The sequence below is a fragment of the Gallinula chloropus genome (assembly GCF_964237585.1).
Source record: "Gallinula chloropus genome assembly, chromosome: 32".
NCBI classification, from domain to species: domain Eukaryota; kingdom Metazoa; phylum Chordata; class Aves; order Gruiformes; family Rallidae; genus Gallinula; species Gallinula chloropus.
In genome coordinates, this window is record NC_140117.1 from 963159 (window position 1) to 991066 (window position 27908).

At 53.5% G+C, this 27908-nt stretch overlaps 3 protein-coding genes across 3 annotated transcripts in view; all 3 read right to left on the reverse strand.

The window, feature by feature from the left end:
* Positions 1 to 27908, reverse strand: part of LOC311202930 (butyrophilin subfamily 1 member A1-like) — a gene marked incomplete at both ends in the record, with an annotated part of 517675 nt that overhangs the window by 43487 nt on the left and 446280 nt on the right. The gene's annotated exons all lie outside the window — the stretch shown is intronic.
* LOC311202788 (class I histocompatibility antigen, F10 alpha chain-like) overlaps positions 25026 to 27908 on the reverse strand; it is a gene marked incomplete at its 5' end in the record, with an annotated part of 115865 nt that continues 112982 nt past the window's right edge. Inside the window, one exon of the mRNA XM_084277434.1 lies at positions 25026 to 25099. Within this exon, the coding sequence (XP_084133560.1) occupies positions 25059 to 25099 (41 nt within the window). The 3' untranslated portion in view covers positions 25026 to 25058. The remainder of the gene's footprint in view (positions 25100 to 27908) is intronic.
* LOC311202842 (class I histocompatibility antigen, F10 alpha chain-like) lies at positions 25163 to 27520 on the reverse strand (the record flags this gene model as incomplete). Its single annotated transcript, XM_084277492.1, has 5 exons — positions 25163 to 25362; positions 25445 to 25717; positions 25794 to 26069; positions 26795 to 27058; positions 27457 to 27520. 5 exons carry the CDS (start codon positions 27518 to 27520, stop codon positions 25163 to 25165), a joined length of 1077 nt encoding a protein of 358 aa, XP_084133618.1.

Consider the following 27908-nt stretch of genomic DNA (forward strand, 5'->3'; position numbering starts at 1 on the left):
CAGGCAGCTCATTTCCTTCTCACAAGTGACTTGTATGTCTCTCAGTGTTGAGAACACTTCCCTTCATTTGGAGCCATTATTGAATCTGAGATAACTCCTAGAGAAGTGCAGTGGGGCAGAGTAGGGGCTGCCCAGGGGACCCATCTGCGGTCCCATCCTGCCCTCAAGCACGCATTTCTGGCACTGTTGGGGTGCTGGTGCAGGGGCTTTGGGTATTTTGGAGCCTCTTTGGGGCAGGGGCAGCCCTTCTTCACCAGATCTCCTCTGGAGCAGCTGTGACATCCATTGACAACCTCTGACTCCCTTGCCCTCCCTCCTCTCCAGTGAAGCTGCAGATGTAGATGTGTCTCTCAGTGAGCCCTGGGGACCTCCTGAGGTTTTATGTGACTCTCCAAGTACTCCAGCTGGGATCAGGTAAGGATCCTGCAGGGCTGATGGGGGCTTTCACCCACTCTAGGTGACAGATGTGGGGCAGGGAGCTGCTGGGGGGGAGCCAGGCTTTCCCTTGGCCAGCGAGGCTCTCAGCGGGGCTGGCTGTGGTGGAGGTTGCTTTCTGGAGCAGGTTACTGCTCCCAGGAAACCTCCTTCTCCTTCCAGTCCTCCATCTCCCACTGCAGTTTCCCCGGGGTCTCTGGACCATGGGAGGGCAAAGCAATGCCTGCAGCATAGAGTGTCCCCGGCTCATGCCAAGCTCAGCCCTGGCCTGCAACACCATCAATTAACATAGGCACCATCTCATGTCTCCGTGTCCTTCTCCATGGCCAAGCTGACTTCACAGTGGTGGGACCAGACCATGCTCTCCGTGTCACTGTGGGGCAGGACGTTGTGCTGCCGTGTCACTTGTCCCCAGCCATGGACGCTCAGAGCTGGGACATCAGGTGGATCCGGCACAGGGTCTCTGAAACGGTGCACCACTACCGACATGGGGAGGACGTGTCCTGGGAGCAGATGGAGGAATATGTTGGGAGGACAGAGCTGGTCAGAGATGGTCTCTCCAACGGAAGGCTGGACTTGCGAATCTCTGGGCTGAGACCCTCTGACGATGGTTATTACGTCTGCACCGTGACAGATGGTGCCTCTTATGGAGAAGCTTTGGTGGAGCTGCAGGTGACAGGTTTGTGTCTGGTGTGGTGTTTGCACGGGTGGTCGTGGTGCCCCTGGGCTCATGTGTCCCTCCCAGACCTGTGTCCCGTCCCTTGGTGCCTCAGGAGAGCTGGGATGGTGTCTGGAAACCTTGGGGGTGTGCAGACACTGCCTTGAGGTGCTGAAGCTGGGCAGCTCAGTCTTGCTGTGCCGGGAGGTTTGGGGGGAGATCTGGGGCTGTTGGACATCAACGCTGTGCGGTTCCTGCACAGGCTGGGGTGGGTTTGGTGGGAACTGTGAGGGCTCTGCTTGGGGATGCGGTGGTGACCTTGGAGCTGAGCTCATCCCTCCCTGACCCCAACCCTGGGCTCTTCCCCAGCCACAGGCTCTGGCCCTCAGCTCTCTCTGGAGGGGTACGAGGCCGGAGGCATCCGGGTGCTGTGTCGATCGGCCGGATGGTTCCCGCAACCGGAGGTGCTGTGGAAAGACCCCAACGGGCACCGTGTCCCCTCGGTCTCCCAGAGACATTCCCCTGATGCCAGCGGCCTGTTTGACACCGAAGATGCCATCGTGGTGACGGGAACCAGAGAGGGGAACTGGTCCTGTGTGGTCAGGAACAGCCGCCTGGACCAGGAGCAGGAGGCGTCCCTGCGCATCTCCGGTGAGACGGCTGCAGCCAGCCCCTGCGGCGCTGGAGCAGGGCGGGGGTTGGCTGCCTTGCTTGGAGCAGCTGTGGGCTGGGCTTGGGGTGCAGTGTGGGGATGTGGGGGCACAGAAGGACTCTGTCCCATTGAGGCCAGGGCTCGTGGGACAAGGGTTGGGAGGTGTGGGTTGGGGGTCTCTTGGTCCTTCTTCCCACAAACTTGAGTGTAAATCGGTCCCTTTCCCTGTGGATCTGTTTGTTTCTCAGCTCCCTTTTTCCACGATGCCCGTCCCTGGATGGCTGCTCTGGGTGTGTTCTTCGGGCTCTCCATAGGGCTTCTTGGCCTTGGAGCTTATCTCTGGAGAAGGAAAGATACGTTTGCCCCTGAGGAACATGTTGCCTTCATCAAAAAGCTTTTTGGGCAGGGACAGAAGGGTATGAGGAAATGGTGTGGTGTGGGTGGGAGGACAGGGTGCCTGGTTGGTGGTAGGGTCCCAGAGACCCTCTGGAACTGGCACAGGAGACCCCAGCAGGGACTAGACTTTCGGGGTCCTAATGTTGGGGCTGAGCCCCAGAGAGCCTGGGTGGGCTGGTGGGGGATTTGCTGGCAGGGAGCCATTCCTGTGAGCAAGGTGGTCTGGTCCTACTCCCCAAAAAGGAGGAGGTGGGGATCAACCCAAGCTCTGTGTGCTTCTGTGGGATCAGCCCTGGGGTGAGTGGTTGTTCCTTCTGGTCACACATCACTTCTTGGTTTTGCTTTCCAGGGCAACGGGATGCAGCCCTGGGCGAGTGTCCGTGAGCTCCAGCATGGCGTGGGGCCCTTTTCCTGGATGCTCTGTGCTCAGCCTTTTCCCTCTTTACTTGTCCTGTACATTCTGGCATCCATGGGGCTGGGAAAGCTCCAGGCCATGTGCCTGGGAGGGTGGGCAGGTCACAGAGACCAGTATTGGGCTGGATCCTCTTCCCTTACCACAGATCCTTGTACACCAGCCATGAGATGTGACCAGGCTGCAGAGATCCATTCCTGGGCTTTGGGGGCTCTGTTTATTCTCTCATGAGCAGTGACCCCATGAAAAGCTGTCCCCTTTCATAAATATCACTTGTGGGGGGTTTATTTGCAGATTTGGGATGTCAGGGGCTTTATCTTCTGGGAACTTCAACATCAACAAAGCCCTTGATAAAATTATTAATTGTTCCCCATGAAGAGGAAGTTTTATTCTTAGCAGATACCGGGGCTGAAAAATCAACCATTCAAAAACTTCCAAAAGGAATAGACAAAGGGAAGAACCATATGTCAGTAGTAGGAGCAAAAGGAGAACCTTTTAAAGTGCCTATTTTAAAAGATGTAGAGGTAGCGTTCAAATAATAGACCCGCACCGCCCAATCAGATTCAAACAAAACCCTATACCTATGGAGGGCTGGAAAGGATTAAAACCTGTAGTTGACAGACCTTTGGAACAAGGACCTCTAGAGCCATGTATGTCACCTCACAACACGCCCATTCTCCCTGTAAAAAACCCAGATGGGTCATACCAGATGGTGCAGGACTGAAGAGCAGTAAATCAGCCAACAATTACCAAATTCCCTGTGGTGGCAAATCCATATACCTTATTGAGTCATATATCTCCCAAACACACTTGGTGTAGTGTCATAGATTTGAAGGATGCTTTTTGGACTTGTCCTCTGGATGAGGCATCGGTGGGAACCTGGCTGGCTGATAAAGGCCACAGCTACATATCACCACAGTCCTGCTTGGAAAACAGCCTTGAGAAATCGCTAACAAAGGGCTAAAAGCATGGGAACAAGAAACTGTAACAAGAGCTCTGCATACTTAGAAATTCCGTTGTGGTGATGGAAACCTGATACGGTGCAGGTGGTCTTTCCCCCCTCTACCCTGGCCCCTCGTTACGTAACCCTCGAAGGTATTTAAACAGCAGCCAGCTTGAATAAAGTGAACTTGTTGCTTTTAACCTTATTGCTGTGCAGTCTTTTCCTAGCGCCTCTTTGCACTTCCAAAGCCCCTGGAGATAAATTATTTCCCAAGATCTGGATTTTGGAGGCAGGAACTCGCAACAGGCATCCAGAGATTATTTTGCTTTTCAATGGGAGGACCCCGATACGGGATGAAAACAACAATTAAGACAGACTGTGTTGCCACAGGGTCACCAAATCTATTTGGACAAACTTTAGAAAAAGTTCTGCAAGATTTCACTATGCCCAGGGAGGTAAAATTATTACAATATGTGGACGATCTATTAATAGCAGGAGAAACTGAAGAGGGGACCCGAAACGCCACCATTAAATTGTTAAACTTTTTAGGGGGAAAGGGATTAAAGGTGTCCCAATCTAAGCTACAGTTTGTAGAGCAGGAAGTAAAATACTTAGGACATTGGCTAAGTAAGGGGAAGAAAAAGTTAGATCCTGATAGAGTATCTGGGATTGTATCCTTAAGAGCCCCACAAACTAAAAAGGAGATTAGGCAAGTATTGGGGTTATTAGGATATTGCAGACCGTGGCTTGAAAATTATAGTGAAACGGTAAAATTCCTATATGAGAAATTAACTAATAACCTGTTTAAGTGGTTTATTGAAGATGATCAAAGATTTGAGGAAATAAAGAAGACATTAATACAAGCACCTGTATTGGACCTCCCAGATCTAGAAAAACCTTTTTATTTATTTGTAAATGCATCAAACCAGACAGCAAATGAAGTTCTTACTCAGGACTGGGCAGGCATCAAAAAACCCGTGGGGTATTGTTCTAAATGTCTTGATCCACTAAGCAGGGGATGGCCTGCTGGTCTCCAAGCTTTGGCAGCTACAACATTATTACTAGAAGAAGTTAGGAAGATCACCTTGAGGTCTCCTGTAAAGGTATATACCCCACACAATGTCAGGGATGTTTCACAACAAAAAGCAGAGGAATGGTTAACAGGCAGCCGGATCCTAAAGTATGAAGCTGTATTAACAGACTCCCCAGATTTAGAATTGAGAGGGGCCTCTGCCCAGAGCCCAGCAGTTGTTGGGAGAGCCCTGGAGGAATTGCTGCGTAATTGCTTAGAAGTAATTGAGACCCAGAGTGAAGAGAGGCCAGACTGAAGAGATACCGAGTTGGGAGCTGGAGAAGAGCTGGTTATAGATGGCTCCTCACGAGTGAAAATTGGGATATGCAGAGGATGCGTGTGTGTTTTGGGGGGTGGGGTGTCTCTGTGTTGGGGGGTCCCTGCGGCCCCAGGGGAGGAGTGCAGTTCTGTCCCCCCCCCACCTCCACCGCGGTGCCAGCCCCCCCGCGCCCCTCCCCGCAGAGGCGGCAGATCCAGCTGGGGGAGGTGGCCCTGAACATCTTCCTGCTGCAGGTGCTCGTGGGGGTGACCCCCCCCGGGACCCCCCCAGGCCCCACATACCTCCCCGACGCCCGCATCATCCGGGCTCAAGGACGGCACAAGGGGCAGCGGGGACAAGGGACACCTTCCCCGAGCCCCGGGGGTGCCTGTGGGGAGAGGGTTTTATGGAATTCAACAAGGGCAAGTGCAGGGTCCTGCACCCAGGGAGGAACAGACCCCACCACCAGTACAGTTAGGGGTGACCAGCTGGGAAGCAGCTCTGGGGAAAAGCCCTGGGAATGCTGGTGGGCACCAGGCTGACCATGAGCCAGCAGTGTGCCCTCATGGCTAAGAAAGCCAATGGCATCCTGAGTGGTATCAAGAGAAGTGTGGGCAGCAGGTCAGGGAAGTTCTCCTCCCCCTCTGCTCTGCCCTTTTGAGGTCTCATCTGGAATATTGTGCACAGCTCTGGGCTCCCTGGGTCATAAAGGACAGGGTGCTCCTGGAGAGGGGACAGCAATGGGCTACAGAGAGGCTGAGGGGATTAGAACATTTCTCTTATGAAGAGAGAATGAGGGACTCGGTCTCTCTCAGCCCAGAGAAGAGAAGACTGAGGGGGGATCTTCTCAATGCTGATAAATCCTTGAGGAGTGGGTATCAAGAGGATGGGATCAGACCTTTTTTTAGTGGTGCCCAGGGACAGAACAAGAGGCAATGGGCAAAAGCTGGAATAGAGGAAGTTCCACTTAACCATGAGGGGGAAATTCTTTCCTGTGAGGGTGGCAGAGCACCAGGCCAGGCTGCCCAGAGAGGTTGTGGAGTCTCCATCTCTGGAGACATTCAAACCTCGTGGTCCTGGATGCTGTCCTGTGCAGCCTGCTCAAGGTGATCCTGCTATGGCAGGCGTTTGGCTGGATGATGTCCAGAGGTCCCTGCCAGCCCCGGTCAGCCTGTGTCTCTGTGACTGCGCCGTTAGGTGGAGCTGTCCCCCCGCGCAGCCAGCGCTGCAATAGAGAATGCCTGTCGTCTGACACCACACTGGTGTTCCGAGGTTTATTCCCGGGTTTCAGTGACAGAAGGAGACTTTAGTAACGGCAGGACGTTGCAGTGAGCACACACCCCCTTCTCCTGCTGAAAAGGTAAGTGTCTGCACAAGGTGGGCACTGGCTGATGGTCGGTTGTGTCAGGTGCCGGAGCTGCAGGAAACAGTCCCACAGCTGCACAGTGTGTGAGGGGCAGAGAAGGAGATGGGTGGTTTCATAACCTGCAAGTACCTGCAGTGGGCAGGCTGAGAATGAGGCACCTTGGACCCTGGTGACCCACAGAAGCAGGACTCTGCTTCAGCCTCCAGCTTCACTACCAAATCCAGATATGGAGCTTTAACAGCTGCAGACACTCACCAGCAAGCTGTGCAAGGAGAACCTGGAGCAGCAGCACACAGCAGGTACCGTAAGAAGAAACACCTGCAGTAGGTGAGTGTCTATTAAGGGTCACTGAGGTGCCCCTCTGCCACCATCAGTGCAGAACCAAGGACGACTACTGCCCCAGGGCTGCAAGTGCAAAACTGATGCCATGAAAAGCAGCAATCAAAACTCACTCCCCTTGGTGCTGTGAAGCAGGTATTTACTGCAGCACTGGGTGCACAGGGGATCGCTCCTCCTGTGCACTGAACGAGTCAGTTGCACAGCTTATATCGAGGTTGTACACAGATATTCATGGCCTTTCTCCAGAAATGATTGGAGTCATTACTTCTATCAGAATTTACTATGATTGGTTTCCACCCTTTCCCACATGTGTGCTACAGTCTTTAAGTGGTCTTCAGGGATCCTGGTCATCGTTTACCTTGTCCACTCATCTTCACCACTGTGTTTCTGCCACGAACTACAGCCCATAAAGACTGCATTCACAACACCGTGATGGATCCCAACAGTGGTGGCAGAGTGTGATGTTGAGACCGGGCGCAACAAGGCAGCTGACACAAACACAGTGTTTCTTTGGGAACTGGCTGGTCATCCCTCTCCCTGTGGAGGTGGTGAGCACTGAGCCCATGCAGACAGGTAGAGAAGGTTTCTTGGTCTGAAACCATGTAGGTGGGCACTGAGAATGTCCCCCGCCCTCAGCCCCCACAGAGGAACATTGAGAGCATGTCCTGCCCTGAGGCCATGCAGACAGGCATTGAGAAGAAGTCTCCTCCTCTGAGACCACATGGAGAGGTGTTGAGCCAAACACCTCCTGGTTTGAGGTGACACAAACAGTCACTGACTAAAGGGACTCAACTCTGAACTATCATCATTACTTTTGCAGGTGAGGAGACACAGTGGATGTCTACACAGTGGACTCTTGTCCTGAGAGGGAGCAGAGGCAGAAATAACCTGGTCCCATCCCTGACAGGGCTGTGAGATGCAGGCAATGCTTTTATCCATCAGGCAGGTGGAGACATCTGTTTCCTTGTGTCTCCTGTGCTGGCATGGTGTAGCTAAGAGGGAGGAACTAGAAGGCAGGGAAGCCCAGCACCTGTCATCCATGGCTGGGGACTCAGAGATTGATGGACTGGAAGAGGGGCAGCCTCCTGCAAACTCTAATTGAGTGTGAAGGCAAAGTCTCTTCTCAAGGACGATCGGGTAACCCAGCAAGGGAAGTAGTCCACCAGCGTGGAATGTACCTGGTACCTGAGGGCATTCATGGTTGTCTGCAGTGACCCAGAAAATACTCAGGCCTCAGGCCCCCAAAGATCAGGATGACACCCAGCATGCAGAGTCTGTACAGCGGATGTTGGTGTGGAGTACAGTGATGGGTGCCAGCAAACTGGCTGTGGTGGACTGGGTGGACATCAAGGCACCAACTGTCCATTGCACGGAGGATGACAGGGGAATATGGATGGTGTCCCTCCCTCGTTCATGGAAGCCCACCTTTAGATACTGATGAGCATTGATCAGAGCCTCTCTCGGTTTTTCTCCAGATTAAACAGCCCCAGCTCCATCAGCCTTTCCTCATATGAGAGATGCTGCAGTCCCCTCATCATCTGTGTACCCTCTGCTGGACTCTCTCCAGGAGTTCCAGTCGTTGGTGAATCCTTGCTGGCCATTCCTGATAACCTTTGTTTCTTCCACATGCTTATTGATGACCCAGAAGAAGCTGTTCCATCACCTTTCCAGGGATGGAGGTGAGACTGACTGGCCTGCAGTTTCCTTCATCCTCCTCCTGGCCCTTGTGAAAGACTGGAGCAATGTTGGCTTTCCTCCAGTCTTTCCTGGGGCAGGGCTGAGAGGGACGTCTGCTCCTGCAGCACTGAGGAGAGGAGTGTGGGCAGTGTCTGCAGAAGGGGAGGGGCTCTCGCCAGCAGGATGGGACCACACACAGCTCCCCACTGCAGCCTCCTGCTCTGCCCCACTGCCCCTCACCAGGAGTTGCTGCAAATCTGTTACTGACTCTAAATGACAATGAATATTCTAAATCCCCTGCAGAAAAAGTCGCTTACTGGATGGACACGAGCTGCCAGATGCAGCAGGCTGCCCAGTAAAGCAGTTGCACCTTTGCCCAGTGTGAGGTGCAGATTTACTGTCTGTGGGTGGGACTTGAGGCTCCACCCCCAGGCAATGAGCTGAAGTTCTGTATCCTCCTACCGAAGTCCAGGGTCAGAAAATACAGCTGCAAGCAGGACCTGGGGACAACACAGCAAATTGAAAGCAACGTCCAACCCATCCCCGCCTGGTTGGCATGTGCTGGAGGTGGCTTTTCCTGGAACTGTGCCTCTCCCAGCTGCCTGTGCTGGGAAACAGCACTGGGTGAGGTTTGGCACCTCAGGAGGTGTTCCCCATCACAGAAAGGCCTGATGTCCTTGTGTATGATCATTGTCACTGATTTTCCACCTGAGCCAGGGCCACTGGGTCCATCTGAGAGGGTGTGGGGTGTCTCAGGACATTGGTCTGTTCTGGAGGAAAAGGCAGGAGCCCATCAGTCCCAGGAATAAAAAGAGGAGAAGGAAGGGAAATTAAGTGGTGACCTTTTGTGGAAGATGGGACAAGAGGACAAGGTAGGGCTGGGGGCTTCAAGAGTTGGGACGTGCCAACTGTGCCCTGTTCCCTCAGGTACCTCAGATCCCTGGGCAGGACGTGGCCCCAACAGCCCATCCCCATGCAGGGGCAGCTTGTTCCCAGCAGAAGGCCTGGGGTCCTGTATCCATAGCAGGGTGTGGGTATGGGGGCTCTATGGTGCCATACCCAGATCAAGGCAAGCCCCTCTGACCTACAGGAAACTGCAGGCTGGTCAGTCTCACCTCTGTGCCTGGCAAGATCATGAAGCAGATTCTCCTGGAAACTATGCTCAGGAACATGGAGAATGAGGAGGTGACTGGGGACAGCCAAGATAGCTTTACTAAGGGCAGTTTGTGCCTGACAAATTTGGTGGCCTTCTCTGATGGAGTAACAGAGATGGTGGAGAAGTGAAGAGAGACAGACATGTCTTTGTCTTCCTGGACTTCTACAAGGCATTGGACACTGCCCAGCACAACATCCTTGTCTTTAACTTGGAGAGACGTGGGTTCGATGGATGGACTGTGCATGGCTGGATAAATGACTGCACTCAAATTGCTGTGGTCAGCAGCTCAGTGTCAGTGTGTGCTGGCAGCTCAGAAGGCCACCTGTGTCCTGGGCTGGGTCAAGAACACTGTGGCCGGCAGGTCAAGGGAGGTGATTCTGCCCCTCTACTCTCCTCTCGTGAGACCCCACCTGGAGTCCTGCATCCAGCTCAGGGAGCCCCAGTACAGGAAAGACATGGAGCTGTTGGAGTGAGGCCAGAGGAGAGCCACAAAGATCATCAAGGGGCTAGAGAGCCTCTCCTTGTTCAGCCTGGAGAAGAAAAGGCTCTGGGGACACCTCATTACGGCCTACCAATACTTAAAGGGATCCTAGAGGAAAGTGGGAGAGGGGCTGTTCACAAGGGAGTGTAGTGATAGGACAAGGGGCGAGGGCTTTAAGCTGGAAGAGGGCAGGTTTGGATTAGATATTAGGCAGAATTTCCTTACTCTGAGGGTGGTGAGGCCCTAGCACAACTTTCCCAAAGAGGTTGTGGAAGGCCCATCCGTGGAAGTGTTTAAGGCCAGGCTGGATGAGGATTTGGGTAACCTGATCTAGTGATGGGTGTCTCTGCCCATGGCTGTGAGGTCCCTTCCAACACAAAGCATTCTATGATTCTATGACCCCAGGGCTGTCATGGAGACCAGCCCCAGCCCCAGGGGTGTCCAGGAAGGGCAGAAAGTGGGTTAGGAGGCAGAAAAAGGGCCATAAAAAAACTCAAAGTCAGTTAAGTGGGGGGGAGGCATCCCTGGCCATCCTCTCTCTGTTACTGTGGTGGTTTAGCCCTGGCTGGAGGCCAGACACCCACCAAAGTCAGCCTATCACTCCCCTTTTCAGTTGGACAAGGGAGAAAATAGATATTGAGGCTCAGGAGTGGAGATAAGGACAGGGAGAGATCATCCCATAATCAACGACATGGGTAAAACAGACTCAACACAGAGTGAAGGATAGAAAACTCTCTAATTTATTACTCTACACACTGAGAAAAACTGGAGTTGGATAATGAGAAGTGTGATCAGATCTTAAAGCACCTCTCCCCCCCCCCCCCTCCATTCTTAGCAGACTTTAGTCAGGATTTTGCTCCCTTCTTCCCCCAAATTGTGGCACAGGGAGGGGCAGGGACTGGGGGAATGGAGGTTTGGTCTGTTCCTTGCAAGTCTGTTTCCTTCTTGGCTGAGGGAGGGGCATTCATTCCTCACCCTCCTTCTGCTGCACCGTGGGGTCCCACCCATGGCAGAGAGTCCTCCATGAATTTCTCCAACGTGAGTCCTTTCCCACAGGGCTTCAGCTCTTCCCCAGCTGCCCCAGTGTGGGTCACTGCTATGGGTGCAGTCATAAATCACAGTGTCTCTCAGTCCCAGTCCTCCACGGGGTCACCAGCCTCCCTCCAGCAAACCTGTTCCAGCACAAATCTCTCTCTTGCTCATCTCTGTGTCTCTGTCGCTCTCCATCGGCTGGAAGTGCTGGCAGGGGCTTCCTCCAGTGAGGTCACAGCGTCTCCTGTCTGTCTCCCCCTGCTTCATCCAGTGTGGGGCCTCTCCATGGGCTGCAGGTGGGGTCTCTGTCTTTTCCATTGACTGTGGGGGGACACCCGCTCCACCATGGGTTTCTCCACGGGCTGTAGGGGCATCTTTCTCTCCAGGACCTGGGGTGCCTACTCCCCACCCCTCACCAGCCTTGGTGTCTGCACAGCTTGTTACATCTTCTCACTCCCTTCTCTGGGGGCAAAATGCAGCTGCTTGCGGGTTTTTCCTCCTAAATGTGGTTCCCAGAGGTGCTGTCACCATTGCTGATTGGATCCCCTGGTCAGCAGCTACTCTGGCCTTGAGTTGGCTGATGTTCAGTCTCCGGAGCCTGCAGAGAGCTCTAGCTGCTCCTCACAGCAATCATTTTCTGCAGCCCTCTCTTCTCTCCCAGCTACTCAAAACTGCGACATGGGGACACGGGGTGCTGGCAGAGTTGGGGGATTCCCAGAACCAAGACAAGGGGAGGCCTGAGTTGTGTGTGCGCCCAGCCTCCCAACCCCTGCCCCATGCTCACCCTGCAGGGAGCTGCCCCAGGCTCCTGCTCCAACCACTGCTCCAAGCTCACTGCAAATCCCCTTCAGTGGCAGCCGGGAATCAGAACAAGTTCTCCAGGAACTCTTACAGCCGGACTTCATGTGCACAAGGAAAACTTTGTTGAAGTCCATCTTGCTCTGCTTGGGCAGGGTGGGTTGGAGCAGGGCTGAGAGGGACATCTGCTCCTGTGGCACTGAGGAGAGGAGCACAGGCAGTGTCTACACAAGGGCAGGGGCTCTGCGGGGCTGCTGATGGGCCCGAAAGATGGTCAGGAAATGCTGTCCCTGAGTCAAATCTCTGGTCCCTATGTCTGCAACAAAAAACAGAGGCAGATGATCTCTCCATTGAACAGGATGTTGGGAAAGTGATGATCTCGACCCCCCCTGTCAGCATCAGTGAAGGTCTCCAGCCCCCGCTGGCAGTCCAGACAGACCCAGAATGGGGTCCAGATGGGCACCAGAGATACATGGGAGGAGAGGTGACAGAACTAAACTTCCCGAAGCACAGTCACACCCCCCAGATCTCTCCTTCAGGCCTCAGGGCAATATCCCCCATCTTCCTCTCAGAGTCCCTGACTACCCCCACAACCCACCCAGAATCACCTCCCAAATTTCCCTTCACCTCCACCTCCCAGCAGCACCCCCCTCCATGAACCCTCCTGGCCAGAAAGTAAATCTCTGAGGGGTGTCTGGCAGGTTCTGCCATGCTCTTTCCCTTTCTTGCACTTCTGTCCACTGACAGGATCTCATCCCAGGACCAGCACCAGCACAGCAGCAGCTGAACTTGGTCCTGTGACAACACACCATGGTGGGGCTGTGGCCCCAGTGTGCAAGAACAGGATGGGGAGGCAGAGCCTGGCTCTGTGCAGTGCCTGGGGTGTCAGAGGGGAGATGTCTCTTGGCCCCCCTGATGGAGCTCACTAGGGGTTGAACAGGCAAGAATACAGTGGGGAAACAGGCTAGTGTCACAGTCTGGAGAGTGGGAGTCACCAAACACACCCAGGCACGGCCAGTCCTGCATACTGGCCAGCCCAGATGTGCCTTGCACACAAGGAAAGGAAGGAGAGCCACCCAGAGGAGCAACCAACTATCCAGTTACCTGGGCTGTGGGGAAGAAAAACCTGTTCCCAGGATACAAGGAGAGAAGAGAGCTGGTCACATCCCAGAGCCTGTCTCCAGCAGCTCTGGGCAGGTGAGAGGGTCCATCCTTATGCTGGTCTACCGGAGCTGCCCACCCTCACAGAAACATGGCCTTGGGTGTTCCCAGACATAGGGAGGGAGATGATTGGCAAGGAGGGAAAGTGCTAAGCATAAAGACCATGGGAAAGGACCCCATGCCGTGCTGGAGCTCATGGACACTCACCCATCACTCTTGCATGCAATTCTTGTGGAAAGGAAAAGCAAAAAGAAGCCATTTTTGATCACGAGACAGATTTTCATTCAATGAGGGTGTGTCCTCATCCCTTCTGTCCTTTGCAGAAAGAGCTTTTTGATGAAGGCAAAATGTCCTTCTGACACAGACGTACCTTTCCTTCTCCAGAGATAAACACTGAGGCAAATGAACCCAACCAAGAACACAAGGAGCACACCCATACCAGCCATCCAGGGACGGGCATCACGGAAAAAGGGAGCTGAGAAACAAACAGATCCATAGGAAAGGGGACTCACTTACACTTTGTGGGGAGAAGGACCAAGAGACCCCCGCCCCACATCTCCCAGCCCTTGTCCCAGGATCCCTGGACTCATGGGGACAGAGTTCTCTCTCCTCATGGAAATACCAACACTACCTTGAAGCACACGAGGCTCAGGTTTTGTCACGCCCATCAACTGATTGGAAGGTGTGCACCCCTCCTGTGCCCCTACACCCCCACACTGCACCCCAAGCCCAGACCAAAGCTGCTCCAAGCAAGGCAGCAAACCCCTGCCCTGCTCCAGCGCCGCAGGGGCTGGCTGCAGCCGTCATACCGGAGATGCGCAGGGACGCCTCCTGCTCCTGGTCGACGCGGCTGTTCCTGACCACACAGGACCATTTCCCATCTCCAGTCCCTCTCACCACAATGAGCTCTTCAATGTGAAACAGGCCACTTGCATCAGAGAAATATTGCTGGGAGACCGATGGGAGATGTTTTCCATCACAATCCTTCCACAGCATCTCCGGTTGCGGGTACCATCCAGCCGATCGACACACCATCCGGATGCCTCCGCCCTCGTAATCCTCCAGAGAGAGCTGAGGGACAGAGCCTGTGGCTGGGGAAGAGCCTGTGGTTAGGGTCAAGTAAGGATGAGCTCAGCTCAAATGCCAGGACTGCATCCCATAGCAGAACCATCACAGGTCACACACCAACTTGTACAGGAATTGCAGAGCATTGATCCCAACAGCCCCAGATCTCCCCCCAAACATCCTGGCAGAGCAAGACTGAGCTTCTGTACTTCAGCACCTCAAGGCTTTTTCTGCACAGACCTGTCTGTTCAAGAAGCCCCAAGGCTTCCAGACAAAGTACAAAGACTCCCGCAGCACAGGGGGACAGGACAGAGGTCTGGGAGGGACACACAAGCCCAGGGACACTGGAACCACCCCCCAGAAAAAGCACATCAGCAACGAACCTGCCACCTCCAGATCCACTGTAGCCTCTCTAGAGGAGAAACCATCTGTCACCATGCAGACGTACTGACCATCATCAGAGGGTCTCAGCCCAGAGATTCGCAAGTCCAGACTTCCGTTGGAGAGACCATCTCTGACCAACTCTGTCCTCCCAACATATTCCTCCATCTGCTCCCTGGAGAAGTCCTCCCCATGTCGGTAGTGGTGCACCGTTTCAGAGACCCGTTTCCGGATCCACCTGATGTCCCAGCTCTGAGCATCCATGGCTGGGGACAACTGACATCGCAGCACGACATCCTGCCCCACGGTGACACGGAGAGGGTGGCCTGGTCCTGCCACACTAAAGTCAGCTTGGCCATGGAAAAAGACACAGAGACATGGAGATGGCACCTTTGTTAATTTCGGGTACTGCAGGCCAGGGCTGAGCTTGGCATGAGCAGGGCACGCTCCATGCCACAGGAGTTGCTTTGCCCTCCAGCGATCCAGAGACTCTGGTGAAACTGGAGCTGTCCTGGGAGAACTCAAAGGAGAAGTTTTCCCAGCAGCAGGACCCTGCTCCAGAAAACGACCACCACCCCAGCCAGCCCTGGTGAGAGCAAGAACTGTTTGAAGGGAGCACTACAGGACAGGACTTAAGGGATACCCAAGGCGAGGGATGTAAGGCTTAAATAGCCCAATGGAAAGCAAAATCCACACAGGACTGAACTCTGGAGATGGCTTCCCCCACCCCACAGCAGCTCCCTGCCCCACATCTGCCACCAGGAACCAGTGAAAGCCCCACCAGCCCTGCAGGATCCCTACCTGATCCCAGCCGGAGCATGTGGAGAGTCACCCAATACCTCAGGAAGTCCCTGGGGCTCACTGGGAGCCGCATCTTCATCCACACTGGAGAGGAGGGAGGGGAAGAGAGGCAGAGGAGGGTGAAGAGGTTTATAGCCACCCAGGAGAGGCTGGTGAAGAAGGGTTGCACCTGGCCCAAAGAGGCTCTTCAATCCCCAAACCCCCTTCACGAGCCACTTGATGATGGAAGAAATCAGTGCTCCATGGCAGGATGGGACCACGTCTCTCTGTTGCAGCTCCTGCTCTGCCCCACTGCCCCTCTCCAGGAGTTATTGCAAATCCGTTACTGTAAATGGCAGGAAATATTCTAAATCCCCTGCAGAAGGAGAAGATGCTCACTGGATGGACACGAACTGCCAGATGCAGCAGGCTGCCCAGTAAAGCACACCTTTACCCAGTTTGAGGTGCAGATTTACCGTCTGTGGGTGGGACTTGAGGCTCCACCCCCAGGCAATGAGCAGGAGTTCTGTATCCAGAGTCAGAAAATACAGCTGTAAGCAGGACCTGGGGACAATACAGCAAAGTGAAAGCAACATCCTCCCTGTCCCCGCCTGGCTGGCACGTGCTGGACGTGGCTTTTCCTGGAACTGTGCCTCTCCCAGCAGCCTGTGCTGGGAAACAGCACTGGGCGAGGTTTGGCACCTCATGGGGTGTTTCCCATCATAGAAATGCCTGATGTCCTTGTGCATGGCCACTGTCACTGATGCAGTGAGCAAACCCTGACCAGACCCTGGTGAATTGTCCCCCTGAGCCAGGGCCACTGGGTCCATCTGAGGGGGTGTGGGGGGTTTCAGGGCATTGGTCTGTTCTGGAGGAAGAGGCAGGAGCCCATCAGTCCCAGGACACAGAAAAGGAGAAGGAAGGGAAATGAAGCCATGAGCTGGTGGGGAGTGTGGGAGATTTGGACAAGATAGGCTGGAGATGCTTCTTGATGGCCATCAAGGTTGAAGGACAGCCTGTGTGGATACGCTACTCCTGAGCTAAGGGGCCACCAAACGAAGAACGATTTCATTCTCAATTATGCTTGTGCTTTGCAGTCACACTGGGTGAGCAGAGGACCTAAATTTACATGCAATCCTAAAGCAAAATATTTCATAGACTTTAACAAAACTAATTGTTGGGTTTGCACACACCTTCTAGAAGAGGGTGGCACAGGATGGCCCCTTATAAGAGTCCCTGTACAGTTCAAGACAAATTGGAATACTTTGTGGATTAATCCACTATATACTGACAAAAATAATACCTCCAATTTTAAGAGGTAGAAAATCCAAATTTGGCTGAGGTAAAGTGTAGAACTATCAGTAAGACACAATCAGAGGGTTGTATTTCCATAGGTCATTGCCCAAACTGCAGCTGGTCAATGCATGTGTACAGGAAAAAGCAATTTGGATATTGGAATATGCCTAGGGGACAGGGAGGGCACTGGTTGTGTGGAAAGGAAGCAAGAAAGGCCCTTCCCCCTGATGGATAGGAACCTGCATGGTAGGGGCCGTGATTCCATACAGTACTATAACCAACAGTTGAGAAGGGAAGGGTCAGAACTTTCCTAAAATGGACAAGAAGAACCCCCAGTGCCATAGCAATAAGGCCTACCAGATTCCATAGTCTGGCTAGATGGTTTCTTACTTGGTTAGGAGTAAGGGAATTAGAAAAGATAATGATAAACATTTCAGCTGCCATAGAAAACACTGAATCTCTGACCATAGGTGCAATACAGGCTTTGCAAATAGAAACAGCTTATCCAAAGCAGTTATGCAAAACCAAATGGCTCTAGATCTGTTCTTGACCCCTCGAGGAGGAGTGTGCACAATCATCAACACTGGCTGTTGTACATCTGTTAATCAAGAAGAACGAGTTGAGATGGATTTACAGGTAACCTGGGAAAACCCCCATATATTACATGAAGTAGCCCAAGATGGTTCTACTTTTGGATTTGAAGAAATATGGGCCAAACTTACCTCCTGGCTTCCTGATTTAAATTGGCTTCAGAAATTGTTTGTCCTTTATATAGGACTGGGGATATTTATACCCCTAACTTGTATTCTAATTCAGTGTGCCTTTTGGCACTGCAAACATTCTGTGGTCAGTTATGAAGAATGTAAAAGAAACAAATTGAAACACGGCATAATCAGTGGCAAATATTGTAAAAGGACATTAGCAAAGGACAGAATATTGTAGGCTGTGAAAGAATTCACAGAGGGAAATGAAAAGCAGGGAATGAAGGAATGAAGGAGACCAATGAAAAGGACTGGGAATTCCTTAAAGGCCAAACTGATACTTTGTTCTAATCACATAGATAAATGAGCAAATTGTGTAAACTCATCAAGTATGATTGGTTTTAGTCATGTAGAGAGATGAGGACATTGTACACACTGATCAACTATGCAATCTATCCATTAAGCCTATTAACATTTAACCACCTGATTATCAAACCGCTTCTTGGATCACAAGGAGTCAAGTCATTGATATCAAAAGAGTAATAAAAGAGGGTCAATCAGCAAACACCTAAGGAGGGGTGTTTTCTTCATCCCTTGGTCACCAGAGGACCCCCGAAGCCCAGCAGGAAGAACTATTACACATGCAACAAAAGCTCTGATGTACATAAATGATGTTGAATGTTTATGTAGATTAGCTCTTGTAAGTTGTATTGAATATGCATGATTTTGTAACATAACTTCTCTAGCATCTCATTAATTCGTTGGGGCACTCGTGGTGGAGCGATCTCCAGTGCTGCCCAGCGCTGCAATGAAGAGTATCTGCTTAACAGTTACATCAGACTCTGACTGCTGAGTAAATTATCACACGTGGATGGGACATGCCAGCCATGCCCTGTCCCTCTGCTCTCTTCCCTTGGGGACCTCAGAATGCTTCCCCAGCTGTCCCCAACCACCCAGCCCCACACAGGGGCAGCCCATCCCCAACAGATGGGGTGCCAGGGGGCCTGGGATGCCAGGGGGCTCTAGGGTGCCATTCCCAGACCTGGGCAGCAGGACCAGGGTGAGTCCCATTGACCTGTTGGGTTGATAGGACCCAGCCCCAGGGGTGTCCAGAAAGGTCAGAAGGAGGCTGGGAGAGAGAAAAAGGGCCAGCAAACACACAAAATTGGTGCAGTTGGGGGATCACACTCCCAGATATCCTCTGTTTGTTAATTACATACCAGCAGCAGCATCATGGCGAGCTGGTCTGAGCATCAACACTGGCTCTGAGCAGACGGGTGCCTGTGTTCAACTTTGTTCTTGCTTCCCGTAGCTCCAGCCCCTTTGTGAGCATCCCCCACCCCTTCCCATGGCCTGAAGGGCTCAGCCACCACTGAACCCTGCTCACAGCACCTTCCCATCACATCCCACCCTATCACATCCCATTCAAACCTACCCAAATTCCATCCCATCCAAATCTATCCCACACCACCCCATCCCAACTGAACCCACCCCATCCCCCTCTTACCTGATCCCAGCAATGTGGCTCTGCTGACACACCGGACCCTGCAGCACCAGTCACAGTGATCAATAGTGCTAAATATCACTTCCCAAGAGTCCCAGGTTGGGATGTTCTTCCCCTGCTCTGGAGTTTTCTCTTCTGCTGCCCTTAAAGCCGCTTTGTTACAAAGGGGCTTTTGTGCACAGAGCCCAGTCCCTAAACCAGCCACGAGCCACCATCGCCTGTACTGAGTGTCCAGCTTGGAGGGGCAGGAGGGAAACACACCTCAGGCTTGATCCCAACAGGATTGTGTGGCGTGGAAGGATGTGGACAGAGGAGGTGTGTCCTGGGGACACAGGGTGCTGGCAGATTTGGGGCTCTCCAGAACCAAGACAAGGGGAGGCCTGAGTTGTGAGTGCTGCTGGTCTCCCACCCACTGCCCCTGTGTTCACCCTGCAGGGAGCTGCCCCCAGGCTCCTGCTCCAACCCCGCTGCAAATCCCCTTCAGCGGCAGCCAGGAATCAGGACAAACCCCCCAGGAATCTCCACAGCCAGACACCATATTCACCTGCAAACCTTCTTGAAGCCTGACCTGCTCTGCCTGGCCAGGATGGGCTGGGGCTGGGACGAGAGGGACATCTGCTCCTGCGGCACTGAGGAGAGGAGCACAGGCAGTGTCTGTAGAAGGGCACGGGCTCTGTGAGGCTGCAGAGGGGTGGAAGGAGGTGCAGAGGTGCTGTCCATGAGGAACAGCTCAGTTCCCTCTGTCTCCAGCCAAAGCCAGGGGTGGATGACCTCTCCATTGAATGAGGCTGGTGGGCAAAGGGAAGATACTGACGCCACTTGTCAGGATCAGTGAAAATCACCAGCCCCCATGGGCAGTCCAGACAGACACAGAATCTGCTGGGGACTAGGAACAGGGACAGACAACTGCAAGGAGAGGTGGGTGACACAAACTGCTGTACACAGTGCCCCACCCCCAGATTCCTCCTTCAGGCCATATACCCCTTCCTCTTCACTGAGTCCCTGGCCACCCCAACCATGAATCACCTGCCATCTCCCACTTCACCTCTGCCTCCCAGCATTCCCTTCCATCCATGAACCCCTCCTGGCCCAGCACACAGCACCAAAAAGTAAATCCCTGAGGGGTGTTGTGGAGGTTCTACCGTGCTCTTTCCTTTCTCACACTTCTCCCATCCTTGGGCAGGACAAGCTTGAGATGAGCCATGTTGAGACCCAAGGTCATGACATCCTCAAGAACAGGAGGAGCCAGAGCATCAGGGACAGAGCTCAGTGCTGGGCAGGTTTCACCACCCTGGGGCCAGGATCTGCCCTGCACAGCAGGAGACAGGGCGTCTCTTTCCTCCAAGAGATTCCATCTGGGTCCCCTCCATCCCTTCCTCCAAGTCGTCGGTGAATATACAGAACAGGGCTGGACCTGCAATGAATAGGCATGTCCTGGGATGATGTAAGGTGACCACACAATTAAAGGGCTATAGAAACTACCCTGCTCCCTCCCTCTCTCCACCTCCCCCACTCCATGTCCCTCCCTCTCCACCTTTCCCTTCCAAGCAGCACGGTGCCAATAGTAGGTGATGAGGTAATTACTGCCCGATCAGTGACAATTGTGGTGGGTGGCTCTAATCCTGTAACAAGATAATCCTGACAGGGGCAAAGATCCCAACTAACCCTTTGATTGCACAAAGCAATTGAAAACTTTCTTCTGCAGTCCTAAAATTAGGGGTTTTCATCAAATTTGAGGAATTTATTGATTTTGGGCAGAGGCACAGGTTTGGGGTTTGGTGGGGTTTTTCCCACAAAGGAAATGATTTTATTATTTTTTTTTTCTGGGAAGGTTGAGACATCTTTTTGTGGAGGCACTAAAATAATAATTTCTTAAACATTTAGTTCTTCCTGAGGTGGACTTTGAGTTCAGATTGGGTTTGTCAGCCTCAAATAACTTCAAATGGAAATTTCAGGCATTGTTGTTATGGAGGAAAAAAACAGTGAAAAGCAGACAGAAAAAGGGGAGAATAAAAGGGGCATGAAGGGGGTGGGTGGAAGAAAGTGGAAGGGGAAATAAGATCCAAAAAAAGGAGAAGAAATGGGAAAATAGAAAAGGAGTGGAAGAAAAAAAAAGGGGGGATAAAGGAGGGAAAGGATAAAGGAGGGAAAGGGAGAAAGTAAAAGTAACAAATGTGCAAAAAAAAAAAGGGAGAGGAAAGGCTAAAATAAAGGGGGAAGGGGAGAAAAGTGGGATAAAGGTAAGGGGGGAAAACAAAGGGAAAATATGAAAAAGAGGGAAAAGGCAAAGTTGGAAAAGGTGTTTTTCTCCCCAGTGGGTGGGGGCCGCCCCATCCTTCCTCACTCTCGGGGCCGGGTGGGTTCGGGTCTGCCCTCCCCACCCACAGCAAATGTGGAGGTACCGCGGAGCCCCGCGCTGAGCCAGTTGGGGATGGGCAGGGCTGGGGGGTGCTGAGCCCCGGCCATGGCCGGGCTGGAGTGGGCGCAGGTAGGGGGGAGCCGGGGGTGTCGGGCAGGGGCAACACTCAGACCCTGTGCAGCCGGGGGAAGGGGGACTGGCCGCAGAGGAAGGAGGGGGCCTGACCTCAGGGCTGGGGGTTACTGCAGGGGGAACATTGGGGCGCCGAGTTTTTCCTTAATTTGTTGGGGTTTTTTAAATTTTTCAAGCTTTGTGTCTGACTTGGGCTTTTTGAATTTAGTTCATCACCTTTAATTGTGTTTCTCACCTCGTGGTTTGCTGGGTTTTAAAACTTTATTATTATTTTTATTACTTTAGGATATTATTTTTTTCTTTGATTTAATTTTTAAAAAATTTTAAATTTTTTTATTTAAAATTTTATTTCTTAGCATTAAATTGTATTTCTTACTTTGCTTTTTTATTTTCTCTCTTAGTTTTCTTTTAAGATTTGTTCTCACTTTGGTTTCTGTTTGATTTTCTTTCTTGTTTTAAAAAAAAAGTTATTTGGTTTTATAATTTTACTTATTTTTTATTTTAGTTCTTTTTATGTTTTGTTTTTCAGTTGGATATTTTTAATTTCCCTTCCTTGGTTTTTTTTTTTTTGTTGTTGTTGTTGTTGTTGTTGTTGTTTTTTAATTTTAGTTCTTTACTTTGTATTTTGGGTCTTAGTTCTGGGGTTTTTTTCTCCTTCTTTCATTTTGGTTGCTTTGGTTTAGTGGTTTAACTTTTAAAGTGTTGCCACCTTGAGGCCACTTTACAGCCTCTCTGCGCACTCCCTAACCCCCGCCCTGTAACTCTCGCGTCCCGCCCGGTGCCCGAGGCTCTCCAGGAGGAAACCGACGGAGAAGGGACAATCCACCCTCCCATCCTTGGGGCAACTCGGTGGTGTCCCCTGTGGGTTTTGAGAGGCCAGAGGACTTCCCCAAGCATCTCTCCTGATGCTGCCGTTCCCTGGGAGCTCCTGGCTCCGACCCCCGAAGCTCCTTTGAACAGAAATCTGACTTTTTCTCCCCATTTAGGGGGTCCTGCATCTGTGTCAGAGGATGGCAGTGGGCTTCCAGGACTCATCCCCATTGGGGTTGGGATGCCCCAGGGGATGGTTTGTGTTTGCTCTTCCTGTCCCAACCGCAGGGACAAACACTTTGTTCCCAGGCTGACGGGGATGACACCAGGAAAGGTGAAGGTGCTGCCTGTGCTCATGGGACAGTTGGGGAAGGGCAGAGCCAACCCGAAACCTCATTTGGTTTCCTTTCTCCAGCTCTGAAGGGGCACCTCATGGAGCTTCTGTGGCTCCTCTGGGCACAATGCTCGATAATGAGGTGGTTTTCCTCAGCACCCAACATCCCTCACACACCATTCAGGTGCTCCAAGCATCCCAGCCTGGGCAGGAGGATGCTTTTCTGGGAGGTGATCTACAGGTCCTGCCTGGGACCTGGGGGTCAGCAGCTCTTCTGTCAGAAACATTTCCAAGTGAGTGATGAGGCACTGGCACAAGATGCCCTGAGCAGCCCTGTGGATGCCCCGTCATTGGCAGAGTTCAGGGTCAAGTTGTGAGAACCTGGTTGAATTGAAGATGTCCCTCTTGAAGCCACAGAATCCATTTGCTCCTTTCCTCTGCCTGGTTGGAGGCAGGACCCCTTTTCCTTACCAGAGCCTTTATTAACTGTCTCCTGTAATTGCAAACCAGGTGGCTTTTCATCTAGAGAGCAGTCCACGTGTCTTGCCCGGCTACAGTGCAAGGACTGGTCACAGGGAGGATCCTACAGTGGTCCAACATGGCCTTTCCATAGCACTGGGTGTGAGGTTGACCCCACAGAGACATACAGCCACCAGGTCAGGATGAGGAGAGGTGTCCTCAATACATCCACCAGCCCTGGGGAATTGCTCAGCAGCAACTGGAGCAGGGATCTTCCTGATGGTCTGTTTTCAGCCAGTTTTTCTCTGCAATTCTTGTGCCTCGGCTCCCACAACTGAGGTAGAGGCACCACCCATATTCTCATGTCCTCTCCATGGTTATGGACAGTTGATGCCTCAATGTCTGCACAGTCCACCACAGCCAGTTTGCTGGCACCCATCACTGTACTCCACACCAACATCTGCTGCAGAGACTGTGTGTACTGAGTGTCATCCTGAACTTTGGGGGCCTGAGTACTGTCCAGATCACTGCAGCCCAGCACAAATGCCCTCAGGTACCTTCCACACTGGTGGACCACTTCCTTGGCTGCGTTATGCGATCTTCCTTGAAAGGACACTTTGCCTTCACACTCAGTTGGAGCCATCTCCAGAGGCTGCACGAGGCTGCCCCCTTCTGATCCATCAATCCCATAGTCCCCAGCAATAGATAAATGCTGGGCTTCCCAGCCTTCTAGTTCCTCCCTCTGACCCCACCAGGCCAGCACGGGAGCCACAAGGGAACAGATGTCTCCACCTGCCTGATGGATAAAAGCATTGCCCACATCTCACAGCCCTGTCAGGGATGGGACCAGGTTGTTTCTGCCTCTTCTCCCTCTCAGGGTAAGAGTCCACTGTGTGGATGTCCACCATGTCTCCTCATTTGCCTCAGGGAAGGAGCCCTTCTTCTCAGTGCCCATTTGCAAGACCTCAGGGCAAGAGACTTCTTTGCAATAACTGTCTGTGTGGCCTCCAGGCAGGAGGCCTCCTTAGTGCACATCTAGATGGTTTCAAAGGAAGAAACTTTCTTCTCAGTGCCTGTCTGTGAGGGCTCAGAGCTCATCACCTCCACAGGGGGATGGATGACCAGCCATGGCCCAAGAAGACTTGGCCAAACATCTCTTTTTTTCCTTTTTAACATCAGGCATAATGTGCTACAGACTGGAATATTTCTCAATAGATTGGGACACATGTGTGATTGTGTCCATTTATGACATCACACTGTGCCACCACTGTTGAGACCCATCACTGTGATACAAATCCAGTTTCTATCAAAAATCCTTGTAAGGGGTTGGCTGTGGCTGCACAGAAGGTGCCCACAGAGCTTCTCCATCACTCCCCTCCTCAGCAGGGCAGGGAGGGGAGGAGAAAAAGATGGAACAGGAACAAACTCCAAACCAAGGCAGCTGAATAAAGCAAAAGCTCAGGCAGAAGTAAAGGAAAACCAAAAGTTTTATTCACCTTTTCCCCATCAGCATTTATTCCCCATCAGCAGGTGATGTCTGGCCGTTTCCCAGGAAAAGGGCCTCCAGTATGTGCAGCGGTTGCTCCAGAAAGCCAACACTGTAAATAACAAACATCCTCTGCTCATCCTCCTTTCTCTCAGCTTTCATAACCGAGCAGATGCCACAGGGTTTGGAATATCCCTTTGGTAAGTTGGGATCAGCTGCCCTGGCTGTGCCCCCTCCCAAGGTCTTGCCCACTCACAGCCTCCTGGCCAGGGGTATGTTGGAGAGACAGCCTGGATGCTGGGACAGCCCCGCTCCCCAGCAGCCAAATCCCTGGGCTGGTACCAACACCCTGCTCACTCCCAATGCACAGCATGGCCAGGGCTGCTGGGGGAAATGAACTCCACCTCAGCCAGACCCAACACAGTCCTAAACACGGCACCATGATGGGCTGCTGGGAAGAAAACCAGCTGTATCCCAGGGAAAAACACCTCTACCCCATGACCCAAGGCTGGGAAACAAGCACAGGAAGAAAATAAGGCAAACAAGGCATTTACCCCAGCCAGAAGAGCCACCAGTGTAGCACCATGTGCTGGTGCAGCATGATCAGCTCATTGCAAGCAGCTCCCAGCCTCTCCAGTCGGTGACAGCGCAGGGGCCACATCCAGGCCCCCCGGTCACTCATGGAACAGTAAGACTGTGATCACTGCAAGGATGGGAGGAAGAGACAGTGTCACACAGGGAAAAGTCCCTGTCCCCAACCCTCTGCTTTGGTGGTCTCAGAGTCCCCCACCAACAGCCCAGTGTCACTCTGACCATGGGTCTCAAGGGGGAGCACAGAGAGCTGGGCCTGCCCCATCCACCCCCCCAGTCCCATGTCGTACCTTTGGCCAAGCTGCCAGAGCTCCCATCTGTGCCTATGGGGGAGAAACAGCCGCGAGCTGCCACCTCGTGCTCGCTGTGGGCACAGTGCACATAAGAGAAGAGGGGAAGAGGCATCAGCATCCACTGTGCTTCACCATCAGGCTAGGGAGCTCCTCAGAGTGCTGTGGCTTGTGCTCACAGTTCCTACCAGCCCCCTGGGCTCTGCCTTCCTCCCACACCCTGGGGCTTTACCTGATCTGCGCTTCCAGATGATGAATCCAGTGATGCCAATGACAGCCAGGATGACAAGGGGAACAACCACCCCCAGCACAATGGCTGGTGAGTTGGACTCTGGCTCTGGGGATGAGCAGGGTGGTGAGGAGGGGAAGGGGGATACCACCAGCCCACCCCTCCACATACCCAAGGCCACCAGACTCACCCCACGAAAAGACCCCAGGCTCAGCCAGGCTGGCGTGCTCCACACGGCACCGGTACTTGTCCTGCTCCCCAGGAGGGGCCTCGATGGACACCCAGGTGTAGTAGGTGCCGTCGCTGTTGGGCACGATGCTGCCCCGCTGGGTCTCCTGGTCCCTGACCTCACCGTCCTTCAGCCAGCTGATGGTGATGGGCCGTGGGTAGAAGCCGTAAGCGCGGCAGTGCAAGGTCAGGTTCCCCTGGGTCTCCTTCTTCGACACTCGGACCGTGGGGGGCTCTGGGGAGGGGGTGACAGTGAGGGCTGGCACACACATCCACGCTGGCCCCTCCCCAGGGTCCCCATCTCCCCTCACCTTTCCTCTCCAGCACAGCCTGCCCATAGCTCACATATTGCCTCAGCCACTCAGGGCAGGTGTTCTCCAGGTACTGCTTCATGTGCTCAGCGACAGTCCTGTCCGCCTCCCACTTCCTCTTGGTGATTTGTGCTGCTGCATCTGCCACAGTGAAATTCATTGTGTCCGTGTCGAAGGCAATGAAGTCCCTCCCATCGTAGGCGATTTTCCAATACCCCCTGGTGCTATTGTCCTCCAGGAGGTCACAGCTGACTATGCTCTGCAGTGTGTGAGCCCCTGAAACATGACCAGGGAGATGGGGCTGAGGGGCTGCTGCAGCCCTGGGCATTCAGTGGGGCAAGGCCCCCAGCAGCACCCCCCACTCCAGCCCTGTGTGATCCCCAAGGGAATTGGGCACTGACACGAGAGCTGCCCCCACCCTGCTCAGGGCCCACAGCACTCAGGACATCACGTACAGCTGTGACGCAGACCTCTTGTGCCCAGGGCATGGCTGAGATGGCACCCAGCCCCATGGCACACTGTAACAGCAAGGGGATGGGACAGGGTCCTGAATGCTGGGAGAGGGATCAGATAGGAGATGGCGTGTGTAGGGGAAGCCCCTCTGAGGTGGGGTGTACAAAGTACCATAGGAATGGTGAGGGGCTGGGACACAGGGTGGGAGCTCCTCTGAGAGTTCTCAGGTTCTGAGAGTACTCACTGCCACGGGATGGTAAGGGCTGTGATGTAGCACCCAGGCCTGGGATGGGGTGCTGGGCATGGTGGGGAGAAGGCTGGAATGTTTTTGGTGGGCCACCAAGAAACCTCCCTGGCTCTGGCACAAAAGGATCCCATGGAGTGTGGGACTGGGGGACAGGGGTGCCTGGAGCCCTTTGCCAACAGCACTGGGCTGGGAAGGATCGGCACATCCCAGGGAAGTAGCATGAGGAAGGGTAGTGTCTTCATGGGGGAGAAGGGAGTGGAGATCTCCCCTCCCACAGAGCCCCTTCCCAGCCCACACTCACCCCCACTCTGGTTGTAGCGGCTCTGCAGTGTGTCCAGGTTCACTGTGTAAGTCTCCTGATTGGTCTGTTCAATCTGGGTGTGCTCGTCCCAGTGCTGTTGGTCCAGGTTGGCCGCCATCCAGTCTGCCCGGGGCACCGCCCTCCCCTTCTCGCTGTCGTAGCGCGAAATGAGGTTCCCGTCCACGTACCCCACGGACACAAACTGGGGTACTCCTGGGCTGGGCTCTGACACTGCGGTGTGGAAGTAGCGCAGGGAGTGGAGCTCTGTGGGGACATGGGGGTCAGTGAGGGGTGGGGGGTGCAGGGTGAGGGTGCCCATAGTGATGGGGTGCAGGAGTGGGGTCCTGCTTCCCATGAAGGGAAGCCGGAGGGTCCTGGTGATGAGGAAAGGCAGGGCTCTGTCAGTGAAGGACCCGAGGTGCCCAGGAAGAGGGTCCAAGGGGGTCTCTGGCATCAAGGAGAAACAGATCTGTGGGAGCGTCTGGGAAGGGGATGGAAACGGATGGAAGAGGATGGAAGGGGAGTGTTCCAAGGGGGCACCCATTCTCTGGGGAGAGTGACTGGGGGTCTCTGTGCCCCGGGGTGGTCCAGTGTGCAGGGAATGGAGAACCGTTATCAAGAAACTGGGTCCAGTGGGGTTCCCGGGACCCACCCGCACTTACCACACACCGCCCAGCCGAGGACCCTCAGCAGCAGAAGCAGCCCCAGTGCCCGGTCCAGCCCCATCCATCCTCTACGGGTCCCAAATGTTCTGAGCCAAAGGAGCCCTGCTCCAGGACAAACCTCGCTGCCAGCCCCGCCCTGAGACCCGCGATTGGCTGCACCACCACCCACCCACCAATGGCAGCCAGATACTCTTACCAGTATCTCCCCCACGGGACCTCCTAGCCTCCCCACCCCCTCAGGGTCCCAGACCCCCCCACAGCCCCACTTCGCCTGTATCCCCCAGGCTGGGGTCACCACTAGGCACCCCGAAACACAGTTCTTCCCCCCACACCAGTGCTGTTCTCATCCCCTACCCTGGGACACCCTGAGACCCCCCAGACCTGTCTGTGGCAGGGGGACCCAGGCATCTGGCACCCCGTGACTCCCCCCACCTGGCTCTGATACCATG